The 18,449-nt window shown below is 42.5% G+C and overlaps 1 protein-coding gene across 2 annotated transcripts in view; it reads right to left on the bottom strand.

Moving 5' to 3' along the window:
- BBS10 (Bardet-Biedl syndrome 10) overlaps nt 1–18,449 on the bottom strand; it is a 43,874-nt gene that overhangs the window by 12,326 nt on the left and 13,099 nt on the right. The window contains exons 3-4 of one of the 2 annotated variants that reach the window (XM_081249936.1): nt 17,682–17,780; nt 8,168–8,401 (exon numbers count right to left, since the gene is read on the bottom strand). In XM_081249936.1, the coding sequence (XP_081106062.1) occupies nt 8,335–8,401; nt 17,682–17,780 (166 nt within the window). In that variant the 3' untranslated portion in view covers nt 8,168–8,334. Of the gene's footprint in view, nt 1–8,167; nt 8,402–17,681; nt 17,781–18,449 lie in introns of those variants that run through there. The other variant, XM_081249935.1, reaches the window with a different exon arrangement.

Here is an 18,449-nt window from a genome sequence, read left to right as displayed (position 1 = left end):
GAAATGAGATAATGTATAATAAAGCACCAGATAGAGTGACTGGTAAATATTAAAGCCTCAACAAATGTTAGTTCCCTTCTCTTCTGCCCAGCACCTGTCAGTAGTAATTCCTAATAGAGATGAGGACCCCCGGTAGGGAGCACTGAATTCCACACAGAAGAATGCACGGAGACCCACACCTCTATTCAGCTCCATAAATGGCAACTCCATCCTTTTAGTTGCTCAGGTCAAACCTTGAAATCATCGTGAATCCCTTTTTCCCTCTCACATCCAACATGCATCCCTGAGCAAGTTATATTTTATTGGTCTGTTTACTCTTTTAATGTCTGTCTCTCCGCTAGGAAATAAGCCCCATGAGGGCTGGAGCTGGTCTGCACACAGTGGCCTGCACCCCAGAGGCTCTTAAGACTAGGTGAATGAATGCATGTGAATGAAGTGGGAAGGGGAGACCGGCTGCTTCAAGCAAACAAAAGAAAATCTGGCTGTAGACGCCTCCAGCTTCTTATGAGGTAGCATATTTCTTATCAGGGAAGAACAGACTTGTATATTGCTCCCTTCCAACTTAAGGAGACTGATGTGCCAAAGAGTTTGATCTTGTTCAAGGAAAGGCTAATGCCCCAGCTTCTATGGGTATTCTGTGCTACTAACGGGCAGATATACTGAGAGAATGGCCTGTTGTTTAGCAGAGAGCCTTAATGAGGTTAAGGATTTACCTAGGGAGGCTTGCGTGGGTTCAGAGCAGTGAAGTGGAGAATAAAACTGTTTACATTAAAAGGACCAGAGTATTGGTTTCCTAGGGCTGTCGTAACGAAGTAAAAGAGACCCGGTGCCTTAAACAACAGAAATTAAATTTCTCACAGTTCTGAAGGCTAGGAGTTCAAGATCAAGATGTCAGCAGGGTTGGTTTCTTCTGAAGCCTCTCTTTGGCTTGTAGATGGCCATTTTCTCCCTCTGTCATCACATGGTCCTTCCTTTGTGTTTGTGTCCTAATCTCCTCTTCTTATAAGGACACTAGTCATATTGGGTTAGGGCCCACTTTAATGACCTCATTTTAACTTAATTACCTCTTTAAAGACCCTATCTCCTTCTATGACTGGCTTATTTCACTTGCATGAGGTCCTCCAGTTTCATCCATATGAACCTGGATTTGGTCATTGCATGTGGTAGAATTTCCTTCTTTTTATTTATTTATCTAAAAAACTTTTTTGGCTGCACCTCGCGGCTTGTGGGATCTTAGTTCCCCGACCAGGGATTGAACCTGGGCCCTCGGCAGTGAAAGCAGAGAGTCCTAACCATTGGATCACCCGGGAATTCCCAGAATTTCCTTCTTTTTAAAGGCTGAATAATATTCCATTGTACGTGTACACTACATTTTCTTTATCTATTCATCCATCAATAGACATTTAGATTGCTTCTATATTTCGGATATTGTGAATAATGTTGCAATAGACATGGGAGTGCAGATATCTCTTTGAGATTCAGATGCCAATTCTTTTGGATATATACTCAGAAGTGAGATTGCTGGATCATATGGTAGTTCTATTTTTAATTTTTTTGAGGAGGCTCCATACTGTTTTCCATAACAGCTGCACCATTTTACATTCCCACCAACAACATACAAGGGTTTCAACTTCTCCACATCCTCATCAACACTTGTTGTCTTTTGTGTTTCTGATAATATCCATCCTAATAGGTGTGAAGTGATATCTCATTATGATCCCAAGCTCATAGAAGCAGAGAGTAGAATGGCACCAGGGGTTGGGGGGAGGAGGAAATGGGGAGTTGTTGCTCAATATGGCTATAAAGTTTCAGTCATGCAAGATGAATAAATTCCAGAGATCTGCTGTATAACACAGTGCCGGTAGCTACCAATACTGTAATGCACACTGAAACATTTGTTGAGTGTAGATCTCAGATTAAGTGTTCTACAGACACATACAAAAGGAAAGAGACGGGGAAACTGTGAGAGGTGATGGATATGTTTATTACCTGGCTTGTGGTGATGCTTTCATGCATATTGGCTTATGTTCAAACCCATCAAATTATATACATTAAATATGTGCAGATTTTTTTAATATATATTGATTACTCAGGGTTAGGACTTCAACATATGAATTTTGGTGGGGGACACAATTCAGCCACAACAAACAGGTAGAACACAGAGGTTGGAAAGCTGGGAATGAGAGAGGGATGAGGGAACACAGAAGCCGCATCCCATGGAGGGAGGCCAGGGATCCTGCGGAAGGAGGCAGATGGTGTTGGGGAGTCTGCTAGGTGTCTGCCAAAAGCCATCTTCTCTTCTTCCGGAGGAACAGAGTTTAGTTGTGCATACGACTGCCTGGCTAGAAGCTGTGTTTCCTAGTCACCCTTGTGGCTAGGTGTGGTCCTCTGACTATGGAATGAGAGCAGAAGTGACATACGCAGCTTCTGTTCACTTGTTTAGAAAGAATGGGACTGCCCTGCATTTCTACTCTGTCCTATCTGTGAATGGTAACACAGACTTGTCTACAGCCCAGCTTTGACTGCACAGTCAAGGACAAGGCCCTAGGGGAAGGCAGGGAAACAAGATGAAACAAGAGCTCGGAACCCTGTGTGACTGTGAGGAGTCAGCTGTTACAGGAGAGTGAAATAAACGTCTACAGCATTAGCCTCTGTACTTTGGAGAATGATATGGCAGCTCTGCCTTTACCCTAAGTGACACAGACAGCAAAATATCTTCCATGGCCCCAGGACCAGTGCATTTTTTTAAACTCTTGTTATGAAAACTTTATAACAGATAAAAAACAGCAAAAATGGAAAAATTAACCCATGGATCCATCTAGCTTTAGACTTTATCAATTTTTTCCCACATTTACTTCATCTATTTTTGTCCAAAGGGTTTTAAGAAGAGTCATGGTTCATTTTAAATGTTTTGCTGTACTGTCCAGCATTGTAAAACTATTTCAAAAGTTATTTCAAACTTTTGTAAATGTTTGCTACACAAGAACTTGTTGTATCAGTGAGGAAATCAAAGAAAAATGTGTGACTTTTTCCCTTGTAAGGTGCCAGTGGATGGAGAAAGGTCAAGAACCATAGGAAGAGGAATGTGAGGTGGACTGACAGTTCAGCAGGACTAGGAAATCTGAGCAAGAAGCACAGCAGTCAAGCCCCTTGGGGTTTGCAGAAATCTTGGGAAAGACACTGAACTCTCCATAGTATGTTGGATAGGTACTCAAGCCATTTTTGTTTAAACAGTAAATACGAAAGCAACTAAATACATAGACTAGAGGACTTAGGAACACCAAGATGACAATTGGCATATGCTTAGTATATACGTGAATGAAGAGATGAATGAGAGAATGAACCTAGTATATGAACTAGAGAGTGTACTAGTGGGTACAATACCAACTTTGGTATTTAAACTGTAGAGGGCCATTTCAGACCAAGATGAAAGAAAAACATGGGGCAGATCTGTATGACTTCTCTCGGTCTTCAGACCCTTGATCAGAATTTTATCTGGTGCTCCATTATCTGGGCCTGAAATGAACCTTCCTTTGTCTTTGCCTTTGCAATCACTGACTCTCAGCTCTTGTCTCCATCCCTCTCACAATTAAAAAGGGGGGAAGAGGGCTTCCCTGGTGGCGCAGTGGTTGGGATTCCGCCTGCCGATGCGGGGGACACGGGCTCGTGCCCCGGTCCGGGAAGATCCCACATGCCGTGGAGTGGCTGGGCCCGTGAGCCATGGCCGCTGGGCCTGTGCGTCCGGAGCCTGTGCTCCGCAACGGGAGAGGCCACAGCAGTGAGAGGCCCGCATACAGCAAAAAAAAAAAAAAAAAAAAAAAAAAGGGGGGGAAGATATCCAGGAGGCTGATATTCCACTTGCTTGTGAGGTGTTCAATTTGCCTTATTTGACCATATTTTTTTCCCAATGAGGAGTAAATAAATCTACTATTAGCTCTGAGAAGCAATCCTACCAGACCATGAGTGTTTTTATTTCTTGATCACTTACCAAACCAAAAGTGTGCATCTTGTCTCCGATGCAAAAAGCCAGGATGAAATATCCAAATGAAGTACAATGTGTCCAAGAGGCAAGTGGAGGCCAGATAACAAGGGTGCTGGTTTTTAAGTTTTTTCATCATGATTTTCAAGCTTTCCTAATTGGGGCTACAAGTCCATGCTCAGATGGTCTGTTTTATCCGATTTTGAAATCTTAAACCTATTTCCTCCTCTTACAGAAACCCTAGTTTCTGAGATAGCACTCCATCTGCATATGCATCTCAAGGTGGGGATGCCAAAGGCTTGTGATAGGGTTTCCTAATGTGTGAGATAAACTGCCCTAATTAAAATTAATGGTAAAAACTAAAAACTTAGATGGGTATTGTGTTGTCACAATGTCCATGAATTGGGTTGGGGGACTGTATGAAAATAGAATAGTTTTAGTTTGGCTGCAATTTATAGGTCATATTTGGCAGGAAGTTTCTCAAGTTCAGTTATTCAAATCTCACTTCTATTTAAACCAGTCTCTAGATCCTGTGTGGCAGATCAGAATAGTCTGAATTCTATTCACACAGAATTCTCGGTAAAAATCTCTGGAGAAAGGACCGTTTCAGGATTATCTGATTCTACAGGGATCTGTGTCTTTTATTGACCCTATTTTGCAAGTCTGTAGAAAATGAAGTTAAATTGTGAAAGGCTGATGGTGATGCAAATAATTCAATTTTTAGAAATACCAGTGAACTTTATCCAATGAAGGTGCATCAATTTCCACTCTATGGAAGATGTGTTTTGTATCTATCAGCAAATTCAGTTCAGTGTTCCTGATTGCCTATATACGTGCCTTTCCTTTAGATTTTCCTTTGAACCAGATTTTGCTTCTCACTGGTTTCCTCATTAAAATAATTAGTGAAATAAAATCTTTGACACATATTTTATATTTGTATGAGAGTCATAATTTTTGAAAATTATCTTTTGGCACCCTGATTCTCTAGCAACTGAGTTCATCTCCAAAAGTGGGGCTGGCAAGGGGTGAGGGGAGAACCCTGAGTTTCTGACTGAGCATGTACCCAGAAGAGACTAGGTGAACGAGCTAATAAAAAGGGAAAAATAATGTTTACCCTCATTCCTGGACACAGAGGCTCTAGATTTGAGTTTATTTCAGTATAGTTATAAAATCATATGCTTGCACAGCTAAATTTGAGGACTGCTGTGATTATCCTTTTTTTTTTTTTTGGTTTTGTTTTTTGACCCTACATGTTTAATTCACTTATGTAAGAAAAACAATGGTACTAACAGATGTTGTGCTGGCCTCAGAGAAATAGGATGGAAAACTGAACACCACTGGATATCTCTCTTTCTCTGCCTCCACCACTCTTTCTCTCTTCTCCCAGAACTTATGTCTTTACCGGTTCCTATGTTAATTTCACTCTTAGGCTGGCTTCTCCACAAGTTGTGGACAGGCTGCTAGCAACCTAGCATCCCTTATTCAAACCCTTTGTGGAAAAAAACAAGAGTGCCATTAACATAAGTCTTTTTTCAAAACTGCCGGCAGGAGAAGGAGCGTTCTAACTTGGGAAGGAGGGTGGAATTTTTCACAGGGCTTCAGCAGGCAGGGTCAGCTGAAGTTCAGCTATTTTCAAGAATATTTGTTCAAAGATGGTTCTCAGGAAAGGGAGGAACTATTCTGACTAATTAGCAGCCATTGTCTGGACAATTTGGATTTTACCAAAAGGAGTGGGAGAACAGTGAGGGGCTGAGGTCACGTGCAAGCAGGGGTACAAGCTACAGTTGACAAGGACATTGAGGGCCGTGGAGGGAACTTTTCAGTTCTTCAGAGCTCCTTTTTTCCTATAAAAATAAGACAGATCTGCCCTATGAACTTAGTTACTGATGAAAAAAATAAAGATTTAGGGGAAGGAAATATCTGTCCTTATCATTAATATTTTGCTCGAAGAACAAGTTGGCTACACACCATGAGCTTTAAAGTCAAAATCCCCAGATCTGAACCCTGACTTCCCACTGACTTGCTCCGTGACCTTGGGCAAATACTTAACCTCAATAAGCCCCCGTTTTCTCATTTAGGAAATGAAGAACATCTACTTCAGAATTTAAACGGAATGTGCGTATGAAGAGCACATCATTGTGTCTGGAATATGTTCAATAATTATAATTTTTTGTGATGGAGATGAGGGTGATATTATGAAGGTACCAAAACTTACTCATATGTTTTAAACGCCCCCCCATTACTATTTTTAAAATAGAATTTTAGGGGCTTCCCTGGTGGCGCAGTGGTTGAGAGTCCGCCTGCCGATGCAGGGGACACGGGTTCGTGCCCCGGTCCGGGAGGATCCCACATGCCGCGGCATGGCTGGGCCCATGAGCCATGGCCGCTGAGCCTGCGTGTCCGGAGCCTGTGCTCCGCAACGGGAGAGGCCACAACAGTGAGAGGCCCGCATACCGAAAAAAAAAAAAAAAAAAAAAAAAATAGAATTTTAGGATTAGAAGGGAACTCACAGGTCACCTCAGCCAATGGTCAAGCCTCTCCAAAGAGATTGCAAGGATCCCAGAAGGAGGGGAGTGGGGTGGAGATTCATGGGTAGAACAGAACGAACCTCTGCCCTGCAGAGGAGGGTAAGTGAACTAGGGATAAGGGAATCCTCGTTTTAGAGAGTTGGGTCCAGGCTCGCTCTTTGTCTCTGCGTGTGCGTGTGTGTGTGTGTTTCCATGTGCATCTGTGTGTCTGGATCTAAGTATGTTCATGGGATGTGATGAGTAAACAGTATGTGACATCAAGAAATTATCAACATTGACACTGATTACAGATGCTGGCGAATTAGCAATGTAGAAAGGGGAAATAAAATTTAGCTTAGCTGGGAAAAAGTAATGCTAATTACAGTCATTTACATGAGCCCCTTACCATTTATGCGAATTATCGTGCAACACAATCATAATTATGTGCATCATTAAATATGTGCCCAGTTAACTTTCATGTAAGTTGTCTTGATTAGAATCATCATCTCTGCTCTACTTAGACATCTGTTCGGAGATACACTGTTTAAAGTCCTGCTACTTCAGGGGTATCCAGAGCGACCCGACTCCCTGGAGCTCCAGAACCGCCTGCCAGGTCCTACTGATAGTTACTCTCATTGGAGAAAACAGTTCTCTCCATCAGATCCCAGTGCAGGAGGAGGCACGAGATCTTTTCCCCTCTTCTTCCCCACCAGCAGGTCTTCAGAGGGCCCAGGGAGCTCACCTCTCACAGCTGAGGGGACCCACACAAGTGACGGAAACGCACACACACGGCAAGAGACGACAGATACAGAGAGAAACAAAGACACGCAGACCAAGACAAGAAGAGAGTCAGAGGGAGGCGGATATAAACAGTGGGGCAGAGGTACAAACACAGTCTGTTCGGTGAGGAGAGTGGATTCAGAGACCTTCACAGGACAGGCTGTTTTTCTCTGATACTTCATGAGAAAAACATAGTTCCCACAAGCAGACCCAGCCAATTGTGGGACCTTTCATTGCCCTGGATGGTGAAGATGCAGGAAAAGGGGGATGAAAAGAAAAGGGGAGGCAGAGAGAAGAGAGGGAGATACAGCAACAGAGAGATGGGGAAAGACAGACATAGAGGAGTGGGAGAAGGGGAAAAGGGATGTGAGGAGTTGTATGTCTGTCGGACAGTGGGTCAGTACCCATCCGGTCAAAGGCTGTGGAGACAGAGAGACACAGGGGACACACTCATGTCCTCTTTTTGTTGTGATAAAATTCTCAAGTCCTTAATGAGCTCTGCAGATATAATCATTAACTGGGCATCTACCATGTAACTGGAACCTGGCTAAGAGCTTCTACCTGTATTGACACATTCAGTCCTCAAAATGACACCATCGTGATGCCATATTATGGAAAAGGAAGCTGAGGCATGTAACTTGCCCAGAGTCACCCAGGTAGTGAGTGAGACTCAAATCCTGCCATCTGGTTCCAGATCCTTTGTTCTCAACCACAACATAACACCAGCAAAGCCAGTTACATAATAAATCATAGTTAAGGGATCCCTGACTTAAAAGCATTCTTGTTTAATTAAAATTTATTTTAAATTTGCTTAATATGAAAGTCAATCAACATGCCCAGAATAAAATGTTTTAATTTCCATGAAGACTTCAACATTTTCTCAGTTCAGCAAGAGAAGCAAGGGCAGAATTCTAGTGTTGTGGTTGACAGAGAAATAGAAGCCTCCAGGGATTTAGTGACTTCATGATTTCCATATAGTGGGACGGGGCGGATTCCAGTGTCCCACCTCTGTACCTTTGGATTCTGTTGCTTTATTGAAAGACCTTGAAGGGACTGGAATTTGGTCCCTCAGTGACTCCAATTTCCCCCGTGGAAACTTATGCAAAATATCTCCATCAGATTCCAGCTTTCTAATCTGTTAATAAGTAATCATAATTTTTAAAAGAAATCATTTGGTTATCATCCTTGGAGATTAACTGGATAATTAATTTTAGCGAAGTGCTTATGAACTATAAAGTGCTTCAAAGTCTTAAGGATTTATGCTCCCGTGTTCTCATTAGGCCTCTAGGGCAGAATGTCTCTGCAAAATGAGAAGCTGATTATGAATGCCCCTCATCAGGGCTGATTCTCACTAAATTGCACCAACCCCCAGCAGAGAACTCATCAGGTAGGCAGATGACTATCAGGGTCATTTTTACTTCGCAGACCGAAACTCTGAGCACTGAAATGCAAATCAAAGGCAAGAAAGGGAACTCGATTCTTGGTTACTCAGTTGCAGGGCATCCATGCGCCACATTGATTTTTCAGTAGGGGAATCTTTGGGGGCCAGTGGTGGTGCAAAAGGCTTCTAATGTCCATAGAACACCTGCCAACCCAAGGACGGGGGAATATTGGTACGACTTGAGCCCATGCTTCCTTTCGTAGCTGTTGACTTCTGCAACTTGACAAAATTAACACTTAAAAAGGGCAAGAAGGTGACAGCGCCTGTTACTGATTAAAAGCATGAACTTCGGAGTCGTACAGCCTGGCTTTGAACCTGGAATAACTATTCACTAGCTGCATGTTCATGGCTTAGCCATTACTTCTATGCAAATAACTCCTAAATCCAACTTGTATTATTATGTAAAAATGACTAAGCTAGAACCTTTAGAGAACATGGTAACTGTAGGGACTGAGCCGGAAAGATATGTCCACATTCTAATCGCCGGAACCTGTGAGTATTATCTTATCATGGCAAACACCGTAATTAAGTTAAGGATTTTGCAAGGAGGCATTTATCCTGGGTTATCCAGGTGGGTTCCACATCCATTGACAAGTGCCCTCGCTGAGTGAGGCAGACGGATATCTGGCAGATAGAAGAGGAGGTGGCGGCAATGTGAGCCTGGAGGCAGAGACTGGAGTAATATGGGCACAAACCAGGGAACTCCTGGAGCCACCAGCAGCTGGAAGAAGCAAAGGACAGATTCTCCCCTAGAGTTTTCAGAGAGAGCACAGCCCTGCCAATACCTGGATTTCAGACTTCTTTCTGATCTCCAAAGCTGTGAGAGGACACATTTCTGTTGTTCTAAGCCACCCAGTTTATGGTAATTTGTTACAGCAGCTACAGGAAACTAATTCAGTGGTTAATTGGGATGAGGGGAGCAAGTAAGAGGGTAAAGCCTGAGATAGCTGTCAGGTTTTGCTCTGGGTGACTGTGGTAGAAGATGGTATCCTTCACCTAGACTGGAAACAGAAAAGCAGGTCTTAAGGAAGTTGGTGAATTCAGTTTTGGACATTCAGACTGCTAGAACAATCTTCAATGGGGTCTCTTCCACTCCTACACGTTTTGCAGAGTATGCTAAGAATGCAAGGCCCTGACTGCTCTTTACCTGAGTCATTTTTCAGGCTTGTTTTTGCCCTGAGTAACCTTGAGGGAGTCTTTCCAGGACAAGGAGCAGGCTTGCTCACCGCTTGCAATAAAACAGCAGGTTCCTCAAGCTCAGTGTCCCCTTCCTGTAGCGCAATCCACTGTGTGTGCAAGCCTCCATCTGGCCCTCTGTTTCACCCTGTGGGACTTGGGGTGCCAAGGGCAACTGACGTCAACATGCTGATGCTTATGCTGCTTGCTCTGCTATGAGGAATAAGAACTTCTGTCGCTGAACCAAGAGTCTTACTTCTTTTGCCTGCATCCATGAAACAGTAATAGGCTAATTTACTGGCTTGAAAGTAGGGTAAAACCAACCTCAACTGGAGCCCAAGTTAAGGGTCTGTGAGTCTTCCTGGAAATATCAAGTGGGGGTCTGCATCTCACCAAAGACACTTGCGCTACAAATAACAGATTTGGAAATCATTAGCTGAGAGGCCTTGGTCAAAGCTATAAATCGGAATCATGCCACCCAGGAAAACTGTATGAGGTGGGAGGTGAAGGGATGAGAACAGCAGGAAAGGAAGGAAACCTGAAGGACACCGACACTTACGGGACAAGGAGGAGGACATTCGAAACGTAGACGGAAATGATGCAAGTGTCTTCCTGCTCACTCAGCCTCTGGATCTTAGTAACTGTTTACTCATCTTTGACTCCTTCCTCTGCATTCTTCTGCATCCACTCCATTGTCAATTTCAGTTAGTATTTTTTTTTGGCCGTGCTGTGTGGCATGTGGGATCTTAGTTCCCCAACCAGGGATCAAACCCATGCCCCCTGCAGTGGAAGCACAGAGTCTTAACCACTGGACAGCCAGGGAAGTCCCAATTCCAGTTAATCTTTGAATCGCACTTTGTCCCACACCCATCCATTTTTTTCCCATTCCTAGCTGACGTTCTAGTTTAGACTCCACATCTACTGCACACATTCTTTGCAATAACCTCCTAATTGGTCTCTGCTTTCTGTTATACCCACGACAATCCATCCTATACAGTGCTGCTAGATTAATTTTCTAAAAATATCACTTGGATTGACTCCCTCTCACTGGTTAGAAACCGTCCATAGTTCCCCAGGATGTCTGAGATTCCTGTTTTCTCTACCCATTGTTCTGGGATTCTCATCACAGGAACAGGAATTGGTGTCAGAAGGAATAAAATTTAATTGTAGAGAGAAGAAGCAAAACGATAGAGGGAGCAAGAAAAATGAAAAGGACACAGGTGAGCAGGGATCATCTTTGTGGGGTATTGGATGTCTTGTTCAGGGGTAAGCAAGGTATGACCTGTGGGCCAAATCCAGCCTGCCACCTGTTATTATAATAAAAGTTTATTAGAACACAGCCACATCCATCATTTACACATTGTCTATGGCTGCTTTTGTGCAACAACTGCAGAGTTGAGTAGTTGTGACAAAGACTATCTGGCCTTCTATAGAAAAAGTTTGCCAACCCCTAGTCTAGTTACAGCTGCAATATGTGAGGGGTTTTAGACCTCAAGGAATGTAGAAAGGGATATTTTAAGAAGTAATGCTAAGGATTACCAATTGGATGAATCTCTGTGGACAGTCTTTCAAAGATTCCAGTAAAAATTTGCATGACTTTTAACACTGGATTTTTTCTTTCAATGTCTTCTCAGAGACTGAGCCACAAGACAATCCCAATTAGATCCCCTTTGTGTACTGATTCCTTGGAATCTTTGTTTACACTGTTAATCTCGCTCCTGAAATTTCTCCCCACATTTCCAGGTCTACTTTATTCCTTTAAATTCCTTCCTTCAAATTCCAACTCAAGTTCTGTCTCCTTTGATAAGCTTTCTCTGTCCTTCATGGAACTCAGTAAATTTACCTCACATGCCAGTAGCTGCCTTTGATTAATGCTCCCCCCAATTCAATCCTTACAGTATACACCTGTGTATTTTTGGTTAATCTTTTCATGGTTGGGCTATCTCCATGTTAAATCAATAACTTATTGAAGTCAAGGACTGTGTCTCATATATCATTCTATCACTCACAACTTCCGGAAAAGGGACTTGAATAAAGTTGTTTGATAAATTTGCTTATAAATAGTGAAATCATAGGGGGCCTCCCTGGTGGCGCAGTGGTTGAGAGTCCGCCTGCCGATGCAGGGGATACGGGTTCGTGCCCCGGTCTGGGAGGATCCCACATGCCGCGGAGCGGCTGGGCCCGTGAGCCATGGCCGCTGGGCCTGCGCGTCCGGAGCCTGTGCTCCGCAACGGGAGAGGCCACAGCAGTGAGAGGCCCGCATACCGCAAAAAGAGAAAAAAAAAAAAAAAAAAAAAAAAATAGTGAAATCATGAGAAACACCAGAAAACAGATTTTCCAACTTCCAAGTCCTACAGAAATGCTGTGCTCAAATATTTTCACACATTAATGTCTGGGTCATTTAAAAAGTTTTAACTGGATTTATTATGTAAAATCCTAGACCTTGTAATGAGAACGTGAGGGTGACTGGGCTATGAGCGTCACCTCACTTATTCCTAGGCTTGATCTGGTGTTCCTTTGCTTCTTAACCCCTACCTAAGCATCGCCTCCTGAAGCCACCTGCTCAACGAGGGGGCTTTTCTCAGACAGGAGGACGGTTCCATGGTCACATGTGTAGCAGCCTTCTATCACAACAATCTATGACCATGGTGAGTGTGGTCTAATGTTCTAATTTTCTGTGTTAGGGCACACATCTCCTATAGTTGTTCCATATATTTTTTTTATTTAAAAACCTTTCTTATTGGGTTTCCCTGGTGGCGCAGTGGTTGAGAGTCCGCCTGCTGATGCAGGGGACACGGGTTCGGGCCCCGGTCTGGGAAGATCCCACATGCCGTAGAGTGGCTAGGCCTGTGAGCCATGGCTGCTGAGCCTGCGTGTCCAGAGCCTGTGCTCTGCAATGGGAGAGGCCACAACAGTGAGAGGCCCGCATACCACAAAACAAACAAACAAACAAACAAACAAAAAACCTTTCTTATTGAAGTAAAACATAATGTATAAAAATGCACATATCATAAATGTACAGCTCAGTGACTATCACACTGAACATCCTGTGTAACCAGCTCCCAGATCAAGAAATAGAACATTATCCATCCCCAAAAGACAGTCTCTTCAGCAAGTGGTGCTGGGAAAGTTGGACAGCTGCATGTGAATCAACGAAGTTAGAACATACCCTCTCAGCATACACAAAAATAAACTCAAAATGGCTTAAAGACTTAAACATAAGGCAGGACACCATAAATCTCCTAGAAGAGAAGAGGCAAAACATTCTCTGATATAAACTGTACCAAAGTTTTCTTAGGTCAGTCTCCCAAGGCAATAGAAATAAAAATGAAAATAAACAGATGGGACCTAATCAAACTTACAAGTTTTGCACAGCAAAGGAAATCATAAACAAAACAAAAAGACAACCTACAGAATGGGAGAAAATATTTGCAAACAATGCGACTGACAAGGGCTTAATTTCCAAAATATACAAACAGCTCATACAACTCAACAACAAAAAAATAAACAACCCAATCAAGAAAAGGGCAGAAGACCTAAAACAGACATTTCTCCAAAGAAGGCAGACAGATGGCCAACAGGCACATGAAAAGATGCTCAACATCACTGATTATTAGAGAAATGCAAATGAAAACTACAATGAGGTACCACTTCACACCAGTCAGAATGGCTATCATTTAAAAGTCTACAAATAAATGCTGGAGAGGGTGTGGAGAAAAGTGAACCCTCCTACACTGTTGGTGGGAATGTAAGTTGGTGCAGCCATGATGGAAAACAGTATGGAGGGTCCTCAGAAAATTAAAAATAGAGTTGCCATATGATCCAGCAATCCCACACCTCAGCATATATCTGGACAAAACTATAATTCAGAAAGATACATGCACCGCTATGTTCATAGCAGCACTATTTACAATAGCCAAAACATGGAAACAACCTAAATGTCCAAGAGATGAATGGTTACAAAAGATGTGGTACATATATACAACAGAATACTACTCAGCCATAAAAAAGAATGAAATCATTCTACTTGCAGAAACATGGATGCAACTATAGATTATCATACTGAGTGAAGTCAGACAGAAAGAGAAAGACAAATGCCATACGATATCACTTATATGTGGAATCTAAAATATGACACAAATGAACCTATCTATGAAATAGAAACAGACTCACAGACACAGAGAACAGACTGGTGGTTGCCAAGGGTGGGGAGGTTAGGGGAGGGATGGGGTCAGCAGATGTGAGCTGTTATATATGGAATGGATAAACAAGGTTACACTGCAGAGCACAGAGAACTATATTCAGTATCCTATGATAAACCATAATGGAAAAGAATATTAAAAAAAGAATGTGTGTGTGTGTATATATATATATATATATATATATGTATAACTGAATCACTTTTCTGTATAGCAGAAATGAACACAACATTGTAATCAACTATACTTCAAAAAAAGAAGACAGAAGTAGCTGGCTTCTTTTGTCTGTGATTCATCCACAGTGTTGTGTGCATGTGGTAGGCTGTTTCTTCCCATTGCTTTGCAATGAATAAATCAATTGAAGTATATTTATACAATGGAATTCTACCCATTTCGTTTTCATTAACAATATTTTACACTGGAAATCTCAAGAGCTCAGCTGTTGAAAGTGAAGTCCAGTACTGCACTGAACACAGTATTATTGTGTGTGTCAAGACTCTTGAATCTTAAAATTCACAAAAGCTTAATGGCCTCAGTGTCTTGCATAAGGATAATATTATAGGCACTAGATCAGCTTCTGAGCCAGGAAAACTTGCTTTGCTTCATATCTGTTATTAGCTTTGTGACAAAATAACAGTCTCTTAAATTCCATTGTTAAACATCATTGCTGATCTTAGAACTGTATTCACATGGCAACATTTTTTCAAAATAAAAACAGAGCAAACAAAAACGTCAGCATTTACATTAAAGTGACTTGATTTATTACCTCTGAAATTTTTCTTCTCTTCATGCTTTACACAGCTGTGAAAACATGTTACTTTTAATGCCAAAAAGTGTACTACATTTAGTTTACTTTGATATGTGTTCAGTCCCCCTCCACCAGAACACACACACCCCTCACTCTCACTGACTGCGGGGTTTTAGCTACAGCACCACTAGGTAGGTTAAGCTTCACTGTGGCAGTCTTCTGTTGATACTGCAGGAATTAATACTGTTTGGAAGAAATCCAAAACCCATATTATAGGAGAATTCACGATGTTATGGTACCCCTTCATAACAGTGCTTGCATAAAAAGTACATTTTTAAAAACTCAGGGATACTGAGGTATAACTTACATATAGTAAAATTTACCGTCTTTAGTCTACGGCTGTATAAGTTCTAACCAGCACCACAATCAAGATACAGAGCAGCCCATCATCCCCCAAAGTCCCTTCATGCCCCTCTGTACTCAACTCCTACACCTAGCTCTCATAATCTCTAGCACTCACTGATCTCATAAAAATATATAAAACGCTGATTTTCCCCTCTTTTGTCAGACACAGATGAGCAGGGTAGGGGCTGGCTCCCTGTCACCTCCCCCGTCTTGGCATACAGCCCTTCCCCTGCCCCAGCCACACCGCCTTATCCAGTGCCTTGTCCTCTCCATGCTCCCACCCACTAATCTTACCCCATCGCTCCTTTTATCTAGAACCCTCTTCTCTTTCTTCTGCACCTAGTCAACTCCTACTCATCCCTGAGATCTCAGCTTCAACATCATTTCTTCAGAGAAGGCTTTCCTATCTAGTTTCAATCCTCTGCGTTGCACTGTGCACATGCGAAGCAGTGACCTTACATTTGTTTACGTACTATTTGATTACTGTCCACCTTCCCATTAAACTGTGAGTCCATGAGGGCAGGGACTGGGTTTTGCTCATGACCGTGTGCTGAGCATACAGCACATTAGTAAGTACTCAAGAAAGACCAAGTAACTGAGTGCACACCGTGAAGCCAGCACGGTTCTAGATGTTCACTGTTGACTCTTTCAAAGGCACAATACGATCAATAGTATTATCTGTTTGACTGATGTGAGGACCTTAACTCAAAACTCCTTTGACTTTCCTCCCTCCAAAGGGTGGAGCCTAATTCCCCTCCCACTAAACATAAGCTGACTCCGTGACTCACTTCTAAGGAATGGAATACAGCATTGCCCTTTCTCCATGCTCCCTCTGGTGTCACTCCCTCTGCGGGAAGCCAGCTGCCATGTCATTCAGACACATCAGCAGCCCTACGGAGAGGCCCACACAGTGAGGAACTGAGGCCTCCTGCCAACAGCCACATCAGTGAGTGAAGTGGACCCTTCAGCCCCAGTCAGTGAGTCTTCAGGTGACTGCAGCCCCGGCCAACATCTTCACTACAACCTTATGAAAGACCCTGAGCCACAGCCACCCAGCTAACCCACTCCCAGATTCCTGACCCACAGAAACTATATGAGAGAATAAATGTTTGCTCGTTTCAAGTTACTAAGTTTGAGGATAATATTGTTGTCACACAACAGTAGATAACTGAAAGAACCAAAGAGGGAAGTAAAGTACAGCAAGTTTAAGTAATTTGTTCAAGGTGATGTAACTAGTAAGTGGCAGATGCAGGAGCCAAACACAGGTGGTGGGGCTCTAAAGCCCCTGATCTCTGTACCACACCATGCTGCCTCCTAAAGATGCTTAGCGTGGCAAATGCAAAATCATTTGACTGTGCTATTATAAAATCTTTGCAGACTGGTTCATGTTACAGTTTCAGGAGGTTGCTTTCTGGATTTCCAAAGAAGCTGCTGACTGGAAGAATTTCTGAGAGAATGCTGGGTAAAAAGGCAATTCTAATGAAGAAGTGTACTGTACTATTTAAAGAATTTCTGTGAAGACATTTTGTTGGAAGAGTAGATTGAAGCAAGTTTGTTATAAAGTAACTTTTTAGAGATAAAAAACATTTTTCTTTAGCTCATTATTATAGTATTATAAAAGAGTTTTCAGAGTGTGAATGGATTATATAGAGTGCTCAATTTAAAATATATTCAGTATATTTTTGTGTTCAATATTATGTATTATACAACTTTAATATATGTATATATTCAAATATTTATATTTAATATTTATGAAGGAATTACTGAAACGCATTATTTCTCTGAGATTTCTTAGTTACTATTCCAAAGGCCAAAATCTTGGAGTAGGCACAGATTTCTTCAACAGGACACAAAATGCACCAATCTTAAAAACACAACCTTAATTAGCTATCGTAAGCTATTACATGCCTGGAGCCCAGAAGCCTTCCAGTCTCTGCTGATGAGACCTAATATCTCCATCCCCTCACCCTGGAACGACTCAATTCCCTTCTCCTTCTGTTCCTTCCATTGTCCTAATCAAATTAATAAAACAGTCCTTTCATCTAGTCACTCCACTAAGCAGTATCATTAGTTCCCTCCTCAGGAATATTAGACTCCTTGAGCTAATTTAAGTAGGGGAGTCTCCTGGCACCCCAAAGCAGGAATATTGCTGGGCCTTGGCAAACTCTAACTGGAGAACTCTCTCGCCATCTCTCGTCTATGATTCCAACTTCATGTCTGTGGAGTAGGTTTAATGGAAGAATCTCTATTCAGTGGCAAAGAACATGGAACACTTTGGTTCTCCAAATAACTTTGCTTTTTTAGAGTCTCAGTTTACCCCGGAAGTAGAAAAAATCTAATAATGTCAAGTAACAGCACTTGGGTCTCTCTGGATAAATTAACCCATTCCAGTGACTGCTTTTAGAGCTGATTACTAAAATCTCAGTCTCCTGTCCAGTTCACATACCTTCTTTCCAAGGACAGTTTAGCTGTTTGTGATGTGGAGCCACTGGCCTTTCCATTTCTCTTTGTGGGCCTGCTTCTTTGTTCATGGGATAAGTGGATCCTGGGGAGAGAGTTCAGCCATGTGAGCATGCAAGCGCTGGCACACTGGTGGTAATGATAAGGATACCAGGCAGTTTCAATTGGTCTTTGTTGCTACTTTACCTGACACTGGCAATAAAACCTGGCAATGTCTGTGGTAGGGAACAAGTTTTAGGAGACCCAATAAATAACTCCCTTACCATTGGGAGGCATACATAGGAGTCAGGCTGAAGGAGGCAGAAACACCACAGTAACTCCCTATGATGCCTATACTTGACCCTAGGGCCTACAGTGCTAAATGGAACAGGCAGGTGAATGCTCCACCTTTGAATCAGACAGATGGACCCAGGCATGGTTCCTAACAGTGCTGATTCCTGTTCCGGGCCTGTGGGGAGATGCTGACCCTGCTTCCTTTCTCTTAACCAAGAGAAAGACAGGGAGTGCTGAGCCAGGCACACGCAGTTCCTCCACCCAAACTCACCAATCAGGTAAGTCCCTTTGCCTCCCTGGAGGGGTAGTGAGTGAGACAAGAAGCCAAGAGAAATCTCAACCAAGCTAAAAAACAATCCAAATGTACAGATATGAATAGGAATATATTTTTATTTGATTTTATAAGCAGCATAATGAAAAGTATGGAAGGATACCTGGTAGGTGATTCATAGGATTACCTGGTGTGGGGGGAAGCATCTGG

The sequence above is a fragment of the Mesoplodon bidens genome (assembly GCF_964165515.1).
Source record: "Mesoplodon bidens genome assembly, chromosome: 11".
NCBI lineage: Eukaryota > Metazoa > Chordata > Mammalia > Artiodactyla > Ziphiidae > Mesoplodon > Mesoplodon bidens.
Note: the sequence above shows the minus strand (reverse complement) of the source record. Positions and strands in the feature narration are given on the sequence as shown.